This window comes from Amblyomma maculatum, chromosome 9, assembly GCF_055883805.1.
Source record: "Amblyomma maculatum isolate TAMU_Amacu chromosome 9, ASM5588380v1, whole genome shotgun sequence".
Classification (NCBI taxonomy): domain Eukaryota; kingdom Metazoa; phylum Arthropoda; class Arachnida; order Ixodida; family Ixodidae; genus Amblyomma; species Amblyomma maculatum.
This window is the reverse complement of record NC_139352.1, coordinates 11360831-11380899: the sequence shown is the minus strand read 5'-3', so window position 1 is coordinate 11380899 and position 20069 is coordinate 11360831. Positions and strand designations below refer to the sequence as shown.

Genomic DNA, 20069 nt, shown 5'->3' with positions numbered 1-20069 from the left:
TGAATGGAACCTGTTAACTCAGCAAACTATGCAAAAAAAATCAAGGAAATAGGAATACTAAATTCATTATTTCTGAAGCCTCTAGGGTTGCACGGCGTCAAGCCAGCGCTTTTAACTCGCGCGCGTGCCGCGGAAACGCCTGCAGCCGCCGGCGCGATGAAGCCTGGTTCGACTGTAGCGCCACTCGCCGCGCAAGGCAGCGGCGGTGTCGCGCGGCGCTCCAAAGTTTTTAAACTGATGCTGGTTCTTCGTTGGTGCGGGCCACGGTTTGGCGGTGGGGCTGGGTGGAGGGCGTGAGCATTTGGTAGCGATGTTGGCGAACTAACGGTGGTTGTACAGTCGTCGCATGGTTTCTTGAAGCGATGAAGTGGATGGAGTCAATAAGCATTCCCTGACTTCGCTGCTGTACGTATACGAGTTACTGGTTCTCTGCGAAATTTTGACAAGTATTCCTGCTTTCTTTCTTTTTCTCATATCCGTTTCGACTAAAGGGGGGTACAGACATTTCGCAGAAACGCAGCTTTGTTGTCACTTGGATTCTTGTCTATGCTATGACCGTCGACACTTTTTCCTTCGAGATTCGGAAGATTTGCTCTTATCACTCGTTTCCTTGTTTGCACTAGGACGGAGAGCTTCCCCTGCGCCGAAGTGACCATTTGCCACGCCTCGAGCCCCCAAGCATTGCGTTCTTCTGAACAGTCTGCAAGATTCTTCAAACTGGATCGCCAATGGACGCCGAACGCGATGAAACGGAGGAGCCTGTGGAAGAACCTACAGCGGACGATACTGGGAGCAGTAGCGATACGCCTTCAGAAGGTGTCAGCTACTACATAGGCGACCGCATCGGTCACATCCGCGAAGTCTTCGCGTCGTGCGATATCGACTTCGAAGCAGCTTGCACTGACGGGAATGGTCGCACCTGTTGGTTGCTTTCTAACCTCACTCCGTGGAACAAATTTCTCTTTCCACTGTGCCTTGAGCTTGTTGAGACAGAGCCGGGAGTGTTGTGTCTTCGCAGTGTTAATGTCGAGTACCGGAGGTTCACTCACATGGATGTCTTGTATGACGGTGCATACGTTTTCACCCGACTGCCCAGGCATCACACATGCGTGCAGGCGATACACCTCTGCGAGACTGTTCTATTCGAGGGGCCGGCGTTCACGCTTAAATCGGCTATCGGATGCAGCACCAACCTGCGTCACCTTACGTTGAAGGGTGGCTACTCGACTCGTTACAGCAGTGGTGAGCTTTGCGAGGCTCTGAAACCCCTCACAAACCTCGAGACCTTCGAGTTTGTCAAGCTGGATGTTACCTGTGACTTGCTGTCGGAAGTAATCTCGAACCTGCTTTTACGAAACAGCCAACACTTGGTGAAGGTAGAGTTTAAGCGCAACATGTTTTCGAGGTGCAGCACTTCCAGTATACTGTACGCGCTCAAACAGTGCACGGCTCTCGCCGAGCTGTCGCTAAGCTCCGATCCTCTTACCAGCTCGCATGTTGGGACTGTGGGCGCGCTGTTGTGCGAAACTAAGCACTTGAAGAAACTCTCGCTTTGCTACAACCTCCCAGATAATGTGGAATTCTCACCCATTGCGAGAGCACTGGAATGCAACACGTCATTGCTGGAGTTCAAGTTGCAAGCGTGCGAGGCGAATATATTTAAGCTGTTTCCTGCTTTAGCAGCGAACACAACACTGAGGCACTTAGATCTGGACTGTTCCACAATGTGTAATGCTTACGCGACTGCGCTTGCCAATGCTTTGCGCCAGAACAAGAGCTTACGATCACTGGCAATGGAACACTGCAGCGTAAATGATTGGAGTGCCGCAAAGCTTGCCAAAGGGATTATGCAAAATGACACGCTGGAGACGCTCGAGCTAACTGAGAACAGAGTGAGTGAACCTGGCATCACTGCTTTCTGCGAGGCCCTGAAGAAGAACCAAACGCTGAAGAGAGTATCGTTTGGGATGTTGCACACCACAGATGCAGAAAGGTGCGTACCTTCTGAGTGATGTACAGACGTCAGAGTCGCTGCCATGTTAGTGAACCAGAACCACAGAGAAAATTTGCAGTTATATAATCTGGTTATCATTACCTCCACCATGGAAGCTGCGCTTGGTTCGCAATCCCTTGTGTTCTGTTTTAAGCCATCCCTTAAAGGACTAGAACCAAATTTTGGTGGCATTTTTCTTCTTGTTAATGATGCACAAGTCATTCCTGTATATCGATCCGCACGCAGTTTTTGCCTACGACTGCTAAATAATTTGTAATTGAATTTTCTTTTCTCACCACTTTCGGTTTCGACAGCTTAGAGATGGCTGTGGTGTCAGTCATGTCTTGATGCGCGGCATGAAAAAACAATATAATCGCTCATTCTTCACTGGTAGTGATTCCTGTTCTTTAGGCAGGCTGGCTTTATCATTGTAGTGAATTCAAATGACTCTGCAACGATCATATTGCTGTATTTTCATCCCTCGCATACCTGGACTTAACTGTGATGTCACAGCCATCGCTTGGCTGTTGAAACCGAAACAGGTGAGGAAAGAAATTAGATTATAAATTATTCAGCAATCGTAGGTGAATGTGACGTGACGATTCGTGTACAGTAATGTCATTACAAAACCCAAAAATTGGGTGTCTATAGTCCTTTAATGCTGGCATGCGTTTCCAGTTGGTGTGAGTTACACATATTATTTCGTTTGATATTTTGACTACAGTGGTTGGTGTCACTGTTTGCTGGGCTGTACTCTGAGCAAAAACAGTGCATGTACCTGGCAATGCTTACGCATGGTTTTTGGCAGTGTTCTATTCAAGCTTTTAGTGCTTTGGCCACTATTGCCGAATGTTTCTGTGGCAACGTTGTTGGGTATTGTTAAGAGTGGAGAATATTGTTATGTTACAGGATAGCCCTGGCTCGGTTGCTGAACCAGTCTGACTGCTATGGCCGTATTGCCATGCCGTGGACTGATCCTGACCTGCCTTACTTGACCGCAGCACTAGTAGTGCCTTCTCAGTCTCCCTCGACGCTGAGTCTCAACGAGATTGCTGACCTGTCTAAAGCGCTGGTGTGCGAACTTTTTGACGCCCTTGCCAGCAACACTGCCGTCAAGGTGTTGAAAGTTGAGGTGCGAGGCTACGAGGCTGACAAGGCAGATGCACTGTTCCAGGCCCTGAAAACCAACCAGTCCATCAAGAGCCTCGAACTTGAGCTGAGTGTCGATTCGCTGGACGGTTCTATCATCACAGGCGTTGCTAAAGCTCTAGTCGTGAACAAGACTGTCTCTGAACTGACCATCCACACTAGTGATGTTTCCCTTCATGCCTCCAAGACACTTGCCTTAATGCTGGCTCAAAATACAACACTAACGTCTTTAGATCTGAGCTGCCGTCACCTTGGAGCAAAGCGTATTGAGATGCTGTCTCGAGGAATGGCACAGAACAAAGCTGTCATATCCTTAAATTTAAACAAGACCCTAGCAAAGAATCGCTCTTCATTTCGTCTCCTGGATGCTGTGAGGCGGAACATTGCATACCTTAACATGGCAGTGCAGTTTGTGATGCAGACCAGTTTGACAAAGCCATGTGCTGAGGCATTCGAGACATTACGCTGGACTTCGTCCCTTGTTCCGCAGGTTATCAAGGCATCTGGGATGTCAGAGCAGAAAACTGAAAAGGCCCTGGAGGCTGCAGACAATTACATAAGCACCCACTACCTGTTTTTGACTGGTGTCATCAAGCATTCCTTGCATTGCTATCCAGGTGAAGGGACGCAAGCAGACGCGCTCAATGATTACTGTTGGCAGGCAATTGCAGCGTTCCTCATGGTGTCTGATGTGGTTGATGCATGACCGTCTGGTGGTGGCAAGTTCACTGCACATTCAAGCACTTAATTGTATTGGGCTTTATTTATTCATTTCCTTATAGATATGTAAATAGTTTTGCATATGATATAAGCAGTATTTGTTTGTTTGTAAACAGTTTATGCAGCAGACTAATTAGCATTTATTGTTGGCTGTAATGCACAATTGTGTTCAGTTTCTGTGTAGCACCAGATGTGCCTATAAAGTTAATATATTTTTGTCACCTTGTTCTCTTTTCTTCACTCAGCCTGGTCAGACAACCTGCAACCGATACAGATGCCTAGCAGACATTTCAGCTAGACATTGCTTTGAATATTTCAACCTGTTGCAATAATGTTGGCTGGTAGCAATGGCAGGCTACCCCGCCGCAGTGGTGCAGTAGGTAAGATACCAGACTGCTCTGCCGGAGTTTGTCACCGATATCGGCGGGGAATAAGGAAGCACGAGTGTAAGAGAAAAAGGGGGGGGGGGGGGGGTGATAACGCTAAGATTACAGGAATTTTAACATTTTTACTGAGTTTTCCTTAGGTAGCGGTGTTTGTCCACTTTAAGCAGGGAACATTTGTCAGATACGAGTATCCTGTTGCCTCAAACGTGCAAACAAAAGCACTTTTTGTAAGTTCGCGGCCCACCTCCACATTACATTACTACAGGGGTCACGTAAGAGCAGCCAACCAAAGGTTTTTGACTCCGTGGCTCGGGAAACTCCGCAAAAACAAATATTCTTCTGCAGGTGTGCTGGAAGAATGAGTCTAAATACAAAAGTTTGGTGAGGAGGAGGAGGTAAACTTTATTAAAGAAGAGGTCGTAGGCGCGGGGTGGGTTGGCGTTCCCGTCCCCGCGGTGGGCTCCTCTTCTAGGCCGGACGCCAGGTGGCCGACCGACGATGTCGTTCGGCGACCTCTTCGGCTCGCTCCGTGACTCGGAGTTGAACCTCCGGGTCGGAGCTGAGCAGCGCGGCCCCCCACTGAGATTGGGTAGAGAGCTGCAGACTCTGTGATGGTTTGTCTTGATTACATGAGTATAGGATGTGTGGTGTGTCTGCCTTTTGATGTCCACAGAGAGATTAACTTCGCGCGCTTAGATTCCTTTCATTCGCAGTGAATGATTATAATAACATATATTAAATGGTTTGCATTCATTGCATAATTTTTTAGGTGCTAAATATGTTGGCAATGTAGGCAAGGTCGCTCAGGTGAGTTTACGCGACTGTGGTTTACGCAAATACAATGTTACGTGCTATAGAAGTGCTTCTTTCTACTACTAGATGTCCCTAGGTTTCCTCACCGTTGTTTTCGACTGTAAGATACAGTGATCGCACCCGAAACCAAGCTCTGTTTTCTACCTGAAAACATAATATTGTTAGCTTTCCAAGCAACCGAGCTTCCTTCTGCGATAATGGGTACGTTTATTTCTCTAGAGCACCCACCTCATCCTTCAAGCATCTTTTTCTTTTCGCATTCGTGCTCTTGCTCTTGCAGCTTTTGCCGTGGTGCAGTGCAACAATCCGATAGCTCCGAAGAGCAAAACTCCAAACGGAAATCCACCGCTCATCTTGTCCCGTTGCACCGTTACACTGACTGCAGCTGCATAATTCTCTCCGTTTCCCCACCAGGTCTGGCCGCCATATCTGTCATCACGCGAGCCAAGTTTCACGAGCTGTTCGCGAGATCGGTGCTAGATCCGTTGGTGCGCAAGATGTTCAGCACGAGCTCTTCGAACGGCAACCTCATCGCCGTGTGCCAAGTGACATCCACGTCAGATAAGGCGGCTAACTTTGAAACATGCTCTGGACTCATTCACAAGGCGCATACAAGGGGAGCCCAGGTAAGATCTCGGATCGCGCTGTATAAAGTTGGCCGGAATTTGTAGTTTTTACGGGCCTTACTGGAATTTTTCACGGAAATGTTGGTTTCTTTGTAACTGCGTACACCTCAGTTCCATCGGTATATCAGAACGTAGTTGTCAGAGAGCGGTGTCAGCTGTACGAGCAGCATACTTCAATGCATGAACTTACTGCTTCTTGTACGCTTTCCTGTGGTTGCATTTAAATTTGTCTTGGAGCAGCATGCATGTTAATACATTTCTGTCCCAGGCGAAAAAAGACCCCATTCAATTTCAACAGGATTGACCTCTATTACGGCTGGATAATTGAACCGGAAATCAGTTTGGTTTATTGGGTTTAACATCCCAAAGCAACTCAGGCTATGAGAGACGCCGTAGTGGAGGACTCTGGACATTTCGACCACCTGGGATTCTTTAACGTGCACTGACATCGCACAGCACACGGGCGCCTTGCTTTTCGCCTCCATCGAAAAGCGGCCGCCGAGGCCGGGATTCGATCCCGCATCCTTGGGTACAGTAACCGAGCGCCGTAGCTACTGCAGTGGGAGACTCTGCTGTCAAGCCCCAGCCTGGATGATATCAGCGTAGTCTGGTCGACCGGACTCATGGAAGTCCGGAAATCATATATACAATGTTCTCTATTCCAGCTGGAAAATATACAGCAGAAGTCACTCCAGCCGAAATTACATGATCTTCTTGCTGGGAAACGGCAATCCAGCTGGAAATCCAACTGTAAATTTGCTTTTCCAGCTGCAATCGGTAACCATATGACAAAACCCTGCCGAGTATCCATTTTTATTTGGGATGCAAGGACCGAGGGCTCGTCCTTAGTTTTGAAGACTTCTTTTTTTTTTTTTTTTTTTTTTTGACACCCTCTTGCATTACAGACTTGATAAGAGAAAATATTCCCCACCCCACATCAAACTGACCAGAGAAAAAAACAGTCACCCTCCGAAAAATCCAAACCAAGAGCCACCGGCACCTTACTACACAGGATCTCGTCCACCACCTAGAAATATGAATGCGCATTTTGTAATTTACCAAACACCCTATACCCTACAACATGTGGTGTGGGAATGCAAGGGACCACATGGTACCATAACCACCAAGGACTTAACCGAAGAGCAGTGGGAGACTCGGCTGTCAAGCCCCAGCCTGGATGATATCAGTGTAGTCTGGTCGACCGGACTCTGGAAGTGGCTCGGGTCCACGGCTTCCTGGACTAAGGAGGCTGCCCACCTAGGGCGAATATTTCACGCCGGCTGTGAATAAATGTTTGTCTCTCTCTGCCTTTTAAGCAACCTTTTAATTCACCTTTTAAGTTGCCTTAATATGGGGTGCCTTATGGTGCCTTTTATATGAGAGATTCATGCGGCCATGGTTTACCTTTTTCCGAACTCTGGAATATAGGTATTGACAGTACGTGGTCACCTTTTGGTTTTACAGACTGATACATATTAGGCTCGATGACTGGTTCTTGTTGGTTTACATTGGGTGATCAACATCAGCTGTGTTAATCTCAATCACTACACGACCGATGTAGGCGACAAGGATATTTGCTGATTCTGACTTTACACTATTTATTCCATATTAACAAAGATACAACCAGTAGCCACTGATGTACGCCAAGTAAAGCATAGGGGATCTCTTTTTCTTTTTTCATTTAATCAGATGTAGGTAACCAATCGGAAGAAAAAAACAACCACGTGCCTCTGGTGGGTCTATTGGATATCTTAATTAGTATCTCATAACGAGGTTCCCTATTTTCCCCAATGTTTGTTTCCTGATTATTCTAATAAGGGCCTCAAATTATTCAGCCTTGATGTCATGGTTAGCGTAAGAGGGTTATTACACAGCTCCCACACTTCCTGTTAGAGCACATTCTACGTGACACACGCGATAACACAGGACGTTCCATGGCCATCACTATGGGTAAGGGTGGCACTGGGGAACACTCTTGAAGGCCAGCTGAAACGAAAATATATTTTGGCTTCAGTATGATCGTTGAGTCCTAATTAGAGTTAATCCAGACAATGTTTCATGCTCTGTAGGAAACAGTTCTTTAGTTAAGAGCTTTTCAGAGCTGTATGCTTGATGACACGTGCACCTGGCAACATGTCGTGGAATTGGGCAATTTACCGGGTATGACATAGAAACTGGTGCTCGAGAAGCGCCCTCTTCCCAGACCCATTGTGTGTTAATAGCCTGCAGATGGCATGTAATCAAGAGCTTGAGGCTGAAGCGTGGCTTGATGGTGTCACATTTGTTACAATGCTTAAATGTTTATAATTTCCTCCGCATTAATTGTGCAGAAACAGTGTACAGCCGTCAGGGGCACAAACATGTGGTGTGTGTAAGGAACGCGCATGTCGCATGCGTTTCAGAAGTGTGGAAAACATAGGGCAGGAGAAACTGTGATTCACGTTGATGGTTGGCTTTCATTCGCAGTGTTGTAAATGCAAATGATCGATGCACACACCTCTCACAACACCCAAATAAAACCCCTACCTGCTCGCTGAGGTTTCTGCAAGAAGCAACAAGCCACAAGTATGCTACAACTGCAGCCCCCGAGGAACCCATTTCTACGTTATATCTGGCTCTTATAAATAATGGCCGCCCTTTTCCCAGTTTCAATTCAAGAAACGACAGTTTTTGAGAGTATTCCTGAAACGCTCGCTTCAGTTATAAATGCCATATTTTGATTTCATTGCTCTCACTTGAGGTACAAATAGAAAGTGCACCTGTTATTATTATTATTTTTTTAAAATTTCGTTGCAGTTGTCTTTTCAGGATAGGTTACACTTTACATAAATACCTAAGAAAGAAGATTGAAAATCCGCCGTCGTTGTAGCTCAGTCATTAGAGTACCAGATGTGAAATTCGGAGGCCATGGGTTTGGATACCACCTGTCGTATGGGGTTATTTTTTCTTCTACTTTCTAATCAATTATTTCCATGATTACATTATTATTGCGCATTGATTAATTAAGAAGTCCCATATGCTTTAGTTGGTGTCAGTGGTCGTTGGCCATTTTTGTTAGTATCATAATGATGTCCTTTACTTTCCCTGCATGCGTTTGATGATTGATTCCATATACGTCTTACAGACCTGTTTGTGTAATCATTTTATTTCTTTTCTTCTGCAGATGGTTTTTCTACCAGAAGCAGTTGACTTTATAGCTGAAAAAAAGGCTCAGGCATACGAATTGGCTGAGTCATTAGACGGCCCCATCATCACCAAGTATAAAGAACTTGCAAAGAGACTTGGCATATGGTTGTCGTTGGGCAGCATCCATGTTAAGGTTAGCTTTGAGTTATTTTCATTAACTCATCTATCAGCATGACATGAACAGGGCTCATATTTTAATAGGCGAGAGCAAAATGCGCAGAAAGCCATTCCAATTTAGCCAAAATAGACCTGTAGAATAAGCAAAAAATCTCACATGCATAAGAATAATTGATGTTTGTTGTAGCATGTTTTTATATAGGTTTTCACGTGAATAAAAGCAATCCGGTATAGAGCAACTGTCCTGGTTGTTTAGTGGTGCTGCAATGTCTACAGCATTTACAAGGAGGGAGCATTAATTTGATTTTGATATGATATATATGGTGGCTTTAATGTTCCAAAGAGATGTCAGCTATGAAAGACATCAAGGGCTCTGGATTAATTTCGGCCACCTGGGGTTCTTTAATGTGCACTCGCATCATGCAGTATCTGGGGACCTTGCATTTTGCCTCTACTGAAATGCCGCCATTGCAATTCTCGAGCTCGGTGGTTGGCCTCCTTAACTACTGAGCCAGCATGCCGAGGCAAGAATGGTTTCTGGTGAATTTTGTGTTCATGCTGTAGTGAGGCAAGAACGGCAAACTGGTTAAGTTTGCTTTTTAATTCACCCTTTTCTGATGTTCCAATCGGCGATCCGGAGCAGTCTTCTCAATCCAAAAAAGAGCAAAGTGTCCAGGGATCATATTGTCTTGGCCCAAGTGTAACGTGGGGTATGAACCCAAACTGCCAACTGAAACGTGTTCTTCAGTTTCAGGGAGCAAGAAAACTTGCTACGGATCACCAGTTGGAATTCATGTGTTTCAAGTTAGCTGCTTTCAGTATCCTTTCTTCAAACAAGTTCCCAGCAGGGATGTGGCCAAGGTGACACTGCCTCCTTGAAAACATTTTCACAGGATCCAAACGAAGCCAGCAGCCGTGTCTTCAACACGCATGTGGTCATAAACAGCACTGGAGACACAGTGGGAACCTACAGCAAAGTTCATCTATTCGACGTTGATGTTGGGACTGTCAGGAGTCGAGAATCAGATTACACCATTGCTGGGTCGCAGATTCCAACACCAGTCGCGACACCTGTTGGAAAAGTTGGTCTAGGAATCATATCCTTCTACATTGTGCTAACTTAAGAAAAGAAGAGAAACCGAGAAGTGAAAACTTGTATTTTATGTAAATTATATAGTGGCAGCTATTGGGCGTATGGTTGGAGATATTACAGTGATTGACTGAAGTCCGTACATCTAAAATAGTTGGATGTTTTGAATATTTGTTTATTTTTTGCATTGTGAGACTGCATGCATGGGAAGAATGTTCATCTCACGACAGAGTTCAAGCTAGGGATGTCTTCAGATGATTTCCATTTTGGTGGATCTGTAATGTAGTCATATTCTGCAGAAGCAACAAATGGGTCTTGGTTATTTCAGCTTTCTACCTAGGTACATGTACAAGTGTATTTCATAAGTGCCCTGGTTGTCTCAGTGCAGTTTACAGTCCCCAAGTTGCTTTCTGGTGCATTTTTTACCTGGAATATTTCTTCTTTTTTTTTTTGTGAGAGGGGGGGGGGGGGGGAGGTGAATGAAAGGTACCGTGAGGTCAGTGGGTAGTGAATTAATTAATGGACCATTGGATTTCACTTATGGTGGCTGTCTGTTGTGACTGAGGCAGACATTGGCAGTGCATGTGCAGTGGATGTTAGCAAAAGCACCATACAGGATGAAGTTTTGCATCACATTGTAAACTTCAGTGATATGAGGATAGACATTGTCAACCAGAAGCACATCATCGCTGGCAGATTGTTGAAAGAAAAAGAAGTACAACTCATGCATGGAATGAGCAGCTTAAGAATGCATATTTTCTTATTAGCTCTATCATGATCAAATAGTGTAGTCTTTTAATTCAACTACTTTTGCTTTTAAACACTCTTGAGTTCCTTTCTAAGCTTGATGTGAGTGGATTTACTGGCAGCCCCTGCAGTACTGTCACATTTAGTTGATAACTCGCATGCTGCGGCTGAATTCCTCGATAAAAGTATTTTACTTTTTGTGTTGTGACTGAACGGCAAAGAAATGCTGCAGAATGAAATTTATACACTCATATGCAGCTTTTTTTGAACTGTTAGTTATCAGTCAACAGAGTTGTGTCCTTGACCTTACTGATTCCACTGCTATGACCTCAGGTTTCCCGAATTCTCTCTCAGCCTCACTAAAATGGGTGCTGATATCTTGACGTATCCTTCAGCATTTACTGTGCCCACTGGAATGGCTCACTGGGAGGTGAGTGCTGAATATTTTACACGCTTGGAAATGTCATTGCAGAACCGAATGCTGAGTTTATTCTGCTGCCTTTGCGTAGGACCTTTACACAAACTGCTCATTCATCATTCATTGAGTTGTGTGCTAATGGTGCTGTTTCAAACAAATTGTTGTTCCGCGGCATGGTGTTTAAGTTTATTTTTACCTTACACGTTACACCACATAAGCCATATTTCGAGAATGAGACAGCTGGCATGCTTTGTCACTGTGGAAGATGAGAAAAAAGCAGAATTACAAAAGCTGCAGTGTTGGCGCATAGTACTATTATTACTAACAGGATGTTGCAGAACTGGGAAACAGGGCATCACAGGAAACTTAAGTAAACATTGATAAAAAGCGAGAAGTATGGCAGGACAGGGCAAATGTTACGACGCAAGCGAACCAAGAGGTCAAGAAAAATAGACTATGCAAGTGAAGAAAATGCAAGTATAAAATAACAGGCAAGCAGTGTCAAACAGTGTACATGCAAACAATTCAGGGGAAAGCTATACAAGTTGAACACGCTGACTAAAAATGCAAATGAAGCAAAAAAAATAATCTCGCAATTTCTTGTGGATCGACTGATGCAAGAGCACGGTTGATTTCGTTTCAGGTAAATTAATGTGTTCAGCATAATTTCTTTTGGCAGTCAGTTCTTTTAGAATAACAAAAACAAAATTGCAATATGCGTTTTAAAATGTCTCAGTGGGATCAGCGAAAACTGTATGGTGTGCTTGTGATGAGAAATTATCTTTGAGTACTGACAAAAATACCTACCTGATGCGTGAAATTTTGCCTATATTTTTTTGGGGGGGTCCATGCCGCACTCGTAGTTATTTCTGGCATTCTCTTCTTTCGCATATGCAGGCATTGATGCGAACCAGAGCCATTGAAAACCAGTGCTACATTGTGTCCGCTGCTCAAGTTGGTCAGCATAATCCTAAAAGATCCTCGTATGGCCATGCATTGGTAAGCTGCTAAGGGAGTTGCCATAACCATCTGTGTCCCTTTGCCATCTTGGGCATATGTACAGTCTTTGTCAAAAGTGTAGAGCCCATGGGGTCTGCTTGTGAGCCACTTTGTGTGGCTTGTAATGCAGTTCCAGTGTTCCGAATCACTTGGTGGTAAGATACTTTGTCCTACGTTCTTCAATGGGAGGGACCTCCACTAATGCTAAATCAGCACCACTACACGGCTCAGAAGCAGACCCCTTGGGCTCTACACTTTTGACAGAGACTGTGCATTGTGCATTGCATTATTAACACTGCATAAGGTGAGGCTACTGCTGGCTTTAAATGAGTGACAGTTATGCAAGTTCTTGAAACATACTGTGTTTTGGAGGTTACATTCTGTTTAGTAACAGTAACCGTAATTGGAGGTTAAGCTGCAAATGATGTCTCTGTGCTTTGCAGTGTGATTGCATGTTGGGGAACCCTAGGCAGTTGAAGTTGAATTTTATCTCAAGCCCTACTGTGTGATGACTTTTTCTCTTTCAGCCTTTTCACTGCTTCCTTTATATTTCCTCCTTCGTCCTGCTTCTTTTGTCAACGACAGCATCTATTTGGCTGTTGCGTAAGTGTACATACACGTAAAAAGTACAGAGAAAGCTTGTGGTAGGAAAGAAAAACTAGGGAGACACTTAAACTCTGCCCTCTAGTGGACTTGGACGAGCCACGCTCGTCTCAAGCTGACATTAATTTCTGGCTCTTGAATCCTGCTCAATGTTTGTTTAAGGCGAACGCTTTTAATGACTCATCGTTGTCCTTCTATCATCAAAATCTGTCACATTATAGCTGTCAGTCATCTTTTGCCTTTCCTTTGGCGCTTCCTCGAACGCCGCACTGTTTAACTTTTAAGAAAAAAAATCGTGCTCTGGTGGGAATCGAACTCCTAACCCTCCGATCACCAGGCAAGCACGTTAACAGACCTAGCCATGCCGGGCACGTGAGAAACATATCTTAGTTCTTCGTGCCTAGCGTTGGAGGCTGTTGCTGCTGATGTCATGGCACATCTAGCTACAACGCGACGTTATGGGAGAATGCGGTGGCGCGATGAGCCGTGGGGAGAGAGCGGTAGCACAATGGGAAAAATACCTAGAAATGTTGTGCACGTCGAATCCACTTTAGGCACTTCCACCGCACTATAAAGGCTTTCGCCTCACCACATTTAGTGGTCCAAAGTGCCCCCTCCAGTTTTTTTGTTACTGTATGTCTATTTTCAGCGAGTAAGACTCTTTTAAAACCAATATTTGTTCAGTCACCAGAGGGTGGTATGGGTCCTAAAACGCCATTCTGGCTGGAATTTGGAAAAAAAAAATTTGTCCGTTGGAGGGTTTAAGGGTATTATAATGTGATAGCGACTCCTCAGTCGCATGCACTTATTTGGCATCCGGGAGCATTGGAAGGTTGATTCTTAACCCACCTTCCCACCTCTAAATTGGGCTACCTGAGTTGGCAGCTCCTGCTAGCTTTCTGATATCATGTGGACTCTAATTCGCAAGAACCATTGAAGCATCAGTGCTAGGCCACGCTAGCAGCCAGCTACCATCCGCCAGCGCCATGCTTGTGATTTTTTGCTAGCAATGATAACACCAACGCTGGATTTTCTGGGTAACAACGTCTTTAAGACCATCACATTAAAACGAAAAGGTCGAAACTGTTCCTCGTTTGGTAGCTGGCAAGGTATAGAATAAGGGCTTTCCACCCTGAATATACTTTTTTGGTGAGGGCAGTCGATGGGCTGCTGACACAAAGGCCGGCTTTCATCGCAGTGACCATTGCTTGTGTGGTTCTTTATGCACTCTTGCTTCAAATTTCTATTTGTTTAGTTGCGCCTCACATTTACTTTCATGTCATAAGAGCTGAAATCCACAAACGATTGTCTGTGGATTTCAGCCTAGACGCATGCTTCCTGATGCTCTCACCGATACATCAGCCAGTTTGGCCAGTGTTGCACTTTCCACTGGATGAAAAATACCTGCAAAGAAGGAAATCTAATGGCTGGGCAACGGACATTTTTGGATGTTTAGTGAACACTGGTGTGTATGGTTGTGCCATACTGGGACAATGCTTGCCCAGCAGGTCACCAGAAAAGCATAATTTACTCCACGCTGCCACGGCTGTAAAACCTGTGGGACATTCATAGCGGCATAGTGATAATGACCGACGCTAACAGAGGTTGAATGGCCTCATTGTGCATCGGTTGGGTACATTAAGGTGGGATGTGGGGCTAAAGGTTCAACTTTTGAACTATTGCACCAATTTCGCTAAAATTTTCGCAGATGCCTCATCTTCCCCTAATTAAATGTATTCCAGGTTTCATCACCTCAGTGCAAACAAGACTTTTAGCAGTCATAATGAGTAATTATGTGTGTCAGCTTAGGAAAACTGTCATTTCAAAAATCATAAAGATGTACTAACCATTTGTGCTTAGATAACTTTTAGGTAGTTCATTGTGCACGATAAGGCTGATTGCGAGTTGTTTATGACGTCTTTGTAAAAATCTGAGCACTTTAATAACAAACATAATTTTTTTTTGCTGTTATATTATGTCATATATTTTATATATATATATTTTTTTTAGATAAGAATTAGAAATCCAATAAGTACCTTATCTTGTTCCCAATAAAATTTCAGCCTAGAAGCTAGCTTAAAAGCAGTCTTTAACGAAAGAGTTTGGAAATGGTAGTTTTCCTAATGGTTGTATTCTTGCAAAAAGTGCAAACTGAGAGAAAGAGAGTTCAGTGATTTAAAAACACGCTATTAAAATTTATGGCCTAAATTAATAAATCAAAGTGGATTGGTGCATACGTTAGGCCATCCTTTTCAACACGACAGCCGTCCAGCTGTCCAGTGCCCTTTTCTGTGCTTGTGAAATGCTTTCCTTGGTTTTTTGCTGGGTGCGCCTCTTTGTCTAGGCTCAATATTCCCTCTCCAACTTGTTGAGAACTTTGGCTAGCCAGGCTGCCAGTGGTGCAAAAACAGCTTTTGAAGGTTACATGCTGCCTTTTAGTCAATCCAAGCTTCTATTCAGTTTACCAGCCAATATGCTGTTGCCACAGCCCGAAATTTGCATTTTCTTTCTGTGTGTTTAGCTGTCTGCTGTTCTCTTGATAGCAGGTCCTTTTTGGCTAGAGAGCACGAAAAACGAACAATCTACCTTGGGGATGCACTCCGCATTCAGTTTCTTGCATGCTATGCAGCTGCGCCTTGAAATACCCTAGTGAAATACCCTAATCAAATTTAGTATAATAAAATATTACCGATCAAACTTCATTTCTATACAAATTGATTTGGTTTAGTGTATGGGGTTTACTGTGCTGAACCGACACAAGCTATGAGAGACGCCCCCGAAGGAGCACAGCAGGGTTAGCAGAGCCTCTTCCAAGCGCACACCCCTGAAAGAGCCGGGCGCCGGGCCGGGGGATGCTTGTACCCAATTTTACCGGTGGGTGTCCGGCGGCGGGTTTCGAACTGACTACCTCCCGCAGCCGGGGCGGGCGCCCAAACCACTCGGCCACGACTGAGGCCACGACTCTGGAAATTTTGACCACTTGGGGTGAAATGACATTGCATTTGTCGCCTTCATTGAAAAGCGACCACCATGGCCGGGATTCGATCCTGAGTCCTTGGGCTTGGTAGTTAAGCACCTTAAGCACTGAACCACTGTGGCGGGACTTTCTATGTAAAATATGAGCCCTAGGGATTCATTGGTTTAACTGTAAGAAACATTCTACTGGATGTGTTTAATTTCACAATGCGCTGTAATTTTGCAAAACAGCAAAACTGGATTATTTTTTTCTGCTTCTTAGCATTGAGCACCTGCTGCAGAACATAAGGAAATTGCTCTAAATTCACATTTTGTCTGCAATACTCCTCACTGTTAGTTTCAATATACTATGTGCAGTATATGCCATGTGGACAGTTTATGCACGCTATGCACTTATTTAATCATGTCATGCATAATCTGATCACAATCTAGCACAAAATAAGCACTGGATGCAAGCCCTTATTTTGAACCATAGTGAAGCTTTCACAAAATCAGTTGACATTCGGTGAGTGTCCCTGTTGCAGGTGTTCTCCAGGAATTGCGTCATGGGTCCCTGATTCATGTTAAAATTGGCTAGTTGCCTAAGGTTAGGTTTGGAAAGTAGTCTTCCCGCTGCTTTTGCTGCTGAAGCGCATTCAGTGAACTGGGTAAGAGGGGGCTGTCAGAGCTCTCCTTTTTTTTTTCCTTTGTCCACTAGGTTGTCGACCCATGGGGCTGCGTTGTGGCCCAATGTTCAGACAATGTTAACATCATACTGGCCGAGATCGACCATGAACTGATTGCAAAAGTGCGCCATGCCATTCCTGTGTGGAGTCACCGGAGGACTGACCTGTATGGAAACCTTTCACCATGTTGGAGCTCCAAGGATAATGGCAAGTGGCGTCAGACGTGGGACTTCTGCCATATGGAGATGTCTTTCCTGCTTTATTATATGATATTTGAAACCTTGTCTCTTCTTATATGATATGGCTCATTTTTAAAGTGATAGCTTTAGTAGAAGAGGTGATGCCAGAGTTGTGCTAGGAAATTCACGCCATGCCAGCATAGTGTCAAGGAGCCCGCATCCTGCTTGAATGTCTAGATTGGAAATAATTGAAGATAAGGCTTTTGATATGAATTTAAGGTTGGTGCACTTGTCAAGTGGCTTAATTTTATAAAGTAGTTAAGTTTCACCTAAGAAACAGTTCCGTAAATTCCAGTCTGGATTCAAACTCTGTACCATTCTATTGCCAGCAAGGTGCACTCCCAACAATTTCACGATGGCACACTAGCACGGCTTCGGTATATGCGTGTCTTTCACATAAAATGATATTTTTGGAGTATGGGCTAATTAATGTGCGCATGATATGATTAGAGAAGTTAAGCAAGTACCAAAGTACATGTTCGTGCTTCTTATCATCTTTGCTTAGCTACTGAAGCATCCCCGTGATCTGATGTGTGCAGCCTCAAGCAGCAACACTCGCGCATGTTATCTGTGAAGAAGTTCCTTGGCCATTTGATGCCACAGTGCTTGAGAACAGTAATGAAAGAAAGACAAGCCAGGACATATACCATTGTGATACCATGCCCCGACAAAGCATCACGGGCTGTCGTCAATGGGCGCCTTCATTGCTATATCGCTTCCAAAATGCCTGTGCGTGCCAAGCTTATGAATGTCATGCAAGCCATGAGAAATGTGACACCTGTAGAACATCTGGGCAACGGTCCACTTTGTTTTCAGCATATGGTGGCTGGCCATGTTCTCTGATGCTGCCTATATGTACAACTGAATGGGCCTTTGCAACTTTTCTTCTGATGCACTGACCGTGACAGCTGGAGATGTGTGCTGAATTGACCAACGTAATCACCTCACGGGGCACAGCTACAAAGCAACTGCTCAAAGGAAAAAGTGAAGTTATTTAAATGCAAAGTGAAGAACCTTCATTGCTGACATGCATACAAAGGCCAGAACCTGAGACAGTGACATCACACATTTGGCTTAACCAGATGGTGTCGTGGCCCACTTCTAATTCATGTTGCAACATAGTAAGGCAATAACAATGACATATGCCAGTGGCAGCATTGTCTTTGGTGTGCGTACTGCACACCTGTACGTAGTATTGCTGTTTTCCAAAGCTGTTTCCTAATCAGTGCTTGCAAGCAAAAAGCATGCTTTTAGGTGTGCTTAGCCCGCTAACAGGAGTATCATTTTGTCTTCATGGTTTCTTCTTAAGTGGATTGCCCTTACATGTCTTTGTCCTTTCATTCTTGTTTTCTGATCAAACAGGGCTACCTGAGAAGGACCAGTATCAATTTGGTCAGGTGACATTGCTGGCTTCCCAAATCTTCTACAAGTCATCCCTATCCATGGCCTTTGTCAACAAAATGCCTGTGCTTCCAGGACGTATCCATGGCATGAAACAGTGCTGTTGTTTAATTAAACTTGGTCTCTGCCTTGTAAGATATGCAAAACAGATTCATACCACTACACGTGTTTCCTACTTCAGGGTCTCTACATATCTAATTACATCACAACAGTGCATGTTCTGATTCGAAGACTTGTCCACCCTATACTTTATGTTATCAAGCTGAAAATTAGTTTCTTTGTGCATCATGTTTGGAAGGGGTTCTTATTAAGCTTAACACACCTTGTTCATTTCTCAATGTTTGGTGTCCACGCGCAAGCACTTCAGAGGGGCCGTGAATAGCTTTCCTTAGATCTTGACATTTCTGTGTCCTTGAGGGTTTTCTCTGTCTGTTCTGTTTATTTATTTATTCGAGGTGCTTACAGTGCCCTGAGAGGCATTGTTGTAGGAGGAAAGGGGGGGGGGGGGGGGTAAAGTACATCAAAAGCACACAAATTGTTCACAAAAAATCGAACATAATAAATGAAAGCACATAAAGATCATTAACAGCACTATTGGCACATACAAACAAAGGTATAGGCTACATCATTGGTCTGCACAACCAACTACAAGAAAAGTAAGTATCAAATGGACATGACATTTTGTAAGGCAGCCTGGAAGTTCAAACTTTCAAATATTTCATTTGGCAACATATTTCATTTGTTTATTGTATTGGGAAGAATTGGTACAATATATCTGGAGACTTTTTGGTCAAAAAATAGATGTGCTTCAACATGGTTCTCTAACTATTCTTGCTTGGTGGAGGGAGGGAGAACCCCCCCTTCGCTTGTTAAATCTATCTCTGCTTCAGTTCTTGCTTCCTTGACCCAAGTCACTGCAGATGTCTTGGTTGCGCCAATCAGGCCTGCGCTTCGGCTGAGTGACCTTTCGACTGAAGAAGTCCAGGACCTGTTCTTGGTTGTCCAGAAAGTGCAGCGTGTTGTAGAGAAGCACTTTGGTGCCAGTTCATCCACTGTCTCCATACAGGCAAGTGACATGCCACGCTTGCGTGTGGATAATGCACTCCCTGTGAATTGATTGAGTGCTTCGAGCAGTTCCAGTGAAGGTCACAGCTACTGTTTGGTTTGCATGTTTTTCACGTGCTACAACTAACATGAGCCTACGGCGAGGGAGGAGTTGATCGCTGGTCAGAAAACAAATGATCTATGGAGGTTCACTGTGTGCATCGGGTGTGTTTGGATGAAAGGGCTCACTATGCCTATGTGCTAGTAGGAATGTCTTTATTGGCCTCTATGCAAAAAGGCCTCTGTTACCCTCCTGATGGAATTGAATAGGGATATGACAGTGAAATTTCAATGTAACAGTCTACATGGGTACTCTGGGTGTGTTTTAATATTTTCGTCTTCTTTTAAAGCGATCAACAATCACTTGTACTTACTTTATACAAGAGGAACTGCCAGTGCAGCAGTCATGATTACCACTTAAGTTTACTTACCTAACAAAGGTTCCTTTCACATTTCTTCTGTATAAATTTCAGTAGTCATCAGTTTTAACTGCATCCTGGGCATTCCCACTGTAATCACTGTACCCAGTTTTTTCCAAATCAAAACTCCTGTTCTGTTTCGTTGCTATCTGCTCACTCACTTTGACAGACAGCCGATTATGTGTTTACTCATTACATGTGCTGTGCAAGTCCAGTTTATCTCAATTTCAGCCAGCTTATCCACTTACATCTCATTCTCTATTCCAGCAATTATAAGACTGGGGGTCACGGAACCCCAGCTGCTTTTGTGAATTTCGTGCAATCCCAACTTCTTTTTTGCAACATGGGGACCAGGCAGAGTGCCTAGTTTGACCAAACTGATTTCTAGAGTGTTGGTCTTTTTATCATAGCTCCTTCT

The 20069-nt window shown here is 44.3% G+C and overlaps 2 protein-coding genes across 5 annotated transcripts in view; both read left to right on the top strand.

The window, feature by feature from the left end:
* Window positions 1–208: 208 nt before the first annotated feature.
* On the top strand, window positions 209–4088 carry LOC146178299 (uncharacterized). 2 transcript variants are annotated; one of them, XM_084578090.1, is made up of 3 exons: window positions 209–405; window positions 624–1993; window positions 2903–4088. In XM_084578090.1, exons 2-3 carry the CDS (start codon window positions 729–731, stop codon window positions 3846–3848), a joined length of 2211 nt encoding a protein of 736 aa, XP_084434216.1. In that variant the 5' UTR covers window positions 209–405; window positions 624–728; the 3' UTR covers window positions 3849–4088. The 2 variants fall into 2 exon arrangements, with proteins under 2 accessions (XP_084434216.1, XP_084434217.1); XM_084578091.1 differs by having other exon boundaries at window positions 209–1993.
* A 574-nt stretch (window positions 4089–4662) lies between these two features.
* The window catches only part of NitFhit (ntrilase and fragile histidine triad fusion protein NitFhit), a 21244-nt gene continuing 5837 nt past the window's right edge, over window positions 4663–20069 (top strand). The window contains exons 1-9 of one of the 3 annotated variants that reach the window (XM_084578103.1): window positions 4663–4862; window positions 5476–5687; window positions 8851–9006; window positions 9739–9851; window positions 11161–11257; window positions 12143–12244; window positions 16521–16695; window positions 18090–18206; window positions 19049–19194. In XM_084578103.1, coding sequence (XP_084434229.1) covers window positions 5559–5687; window positions 8851–9006; window positions 9739–9851; window positions 11161–11257; window positions 12143–12244; window positions 16521–16695; window positions 18090–18206; window positions 19049–19194 — 1035 coding nt within the window. In that variant the 5' untranslated portion in view covers window positions 4663–4862; window positions 5476–5558. Of the gene's footprint in view, window positions 4863–5103; window positions 5263–5475; window positions 5688–8850; window positions 9007–9738; window positions 9852–9883; window positions 10088–11146; window positions 11258–12142; window positions 12245–16520; window positions 16696–18089; window positions 18207–19048; window positions 19195–20069 lie in introns of those variants that run through there. The other 2 variants (XM_084578104.1, XM_084578102.1) reach the window with 2 other exon arrangements.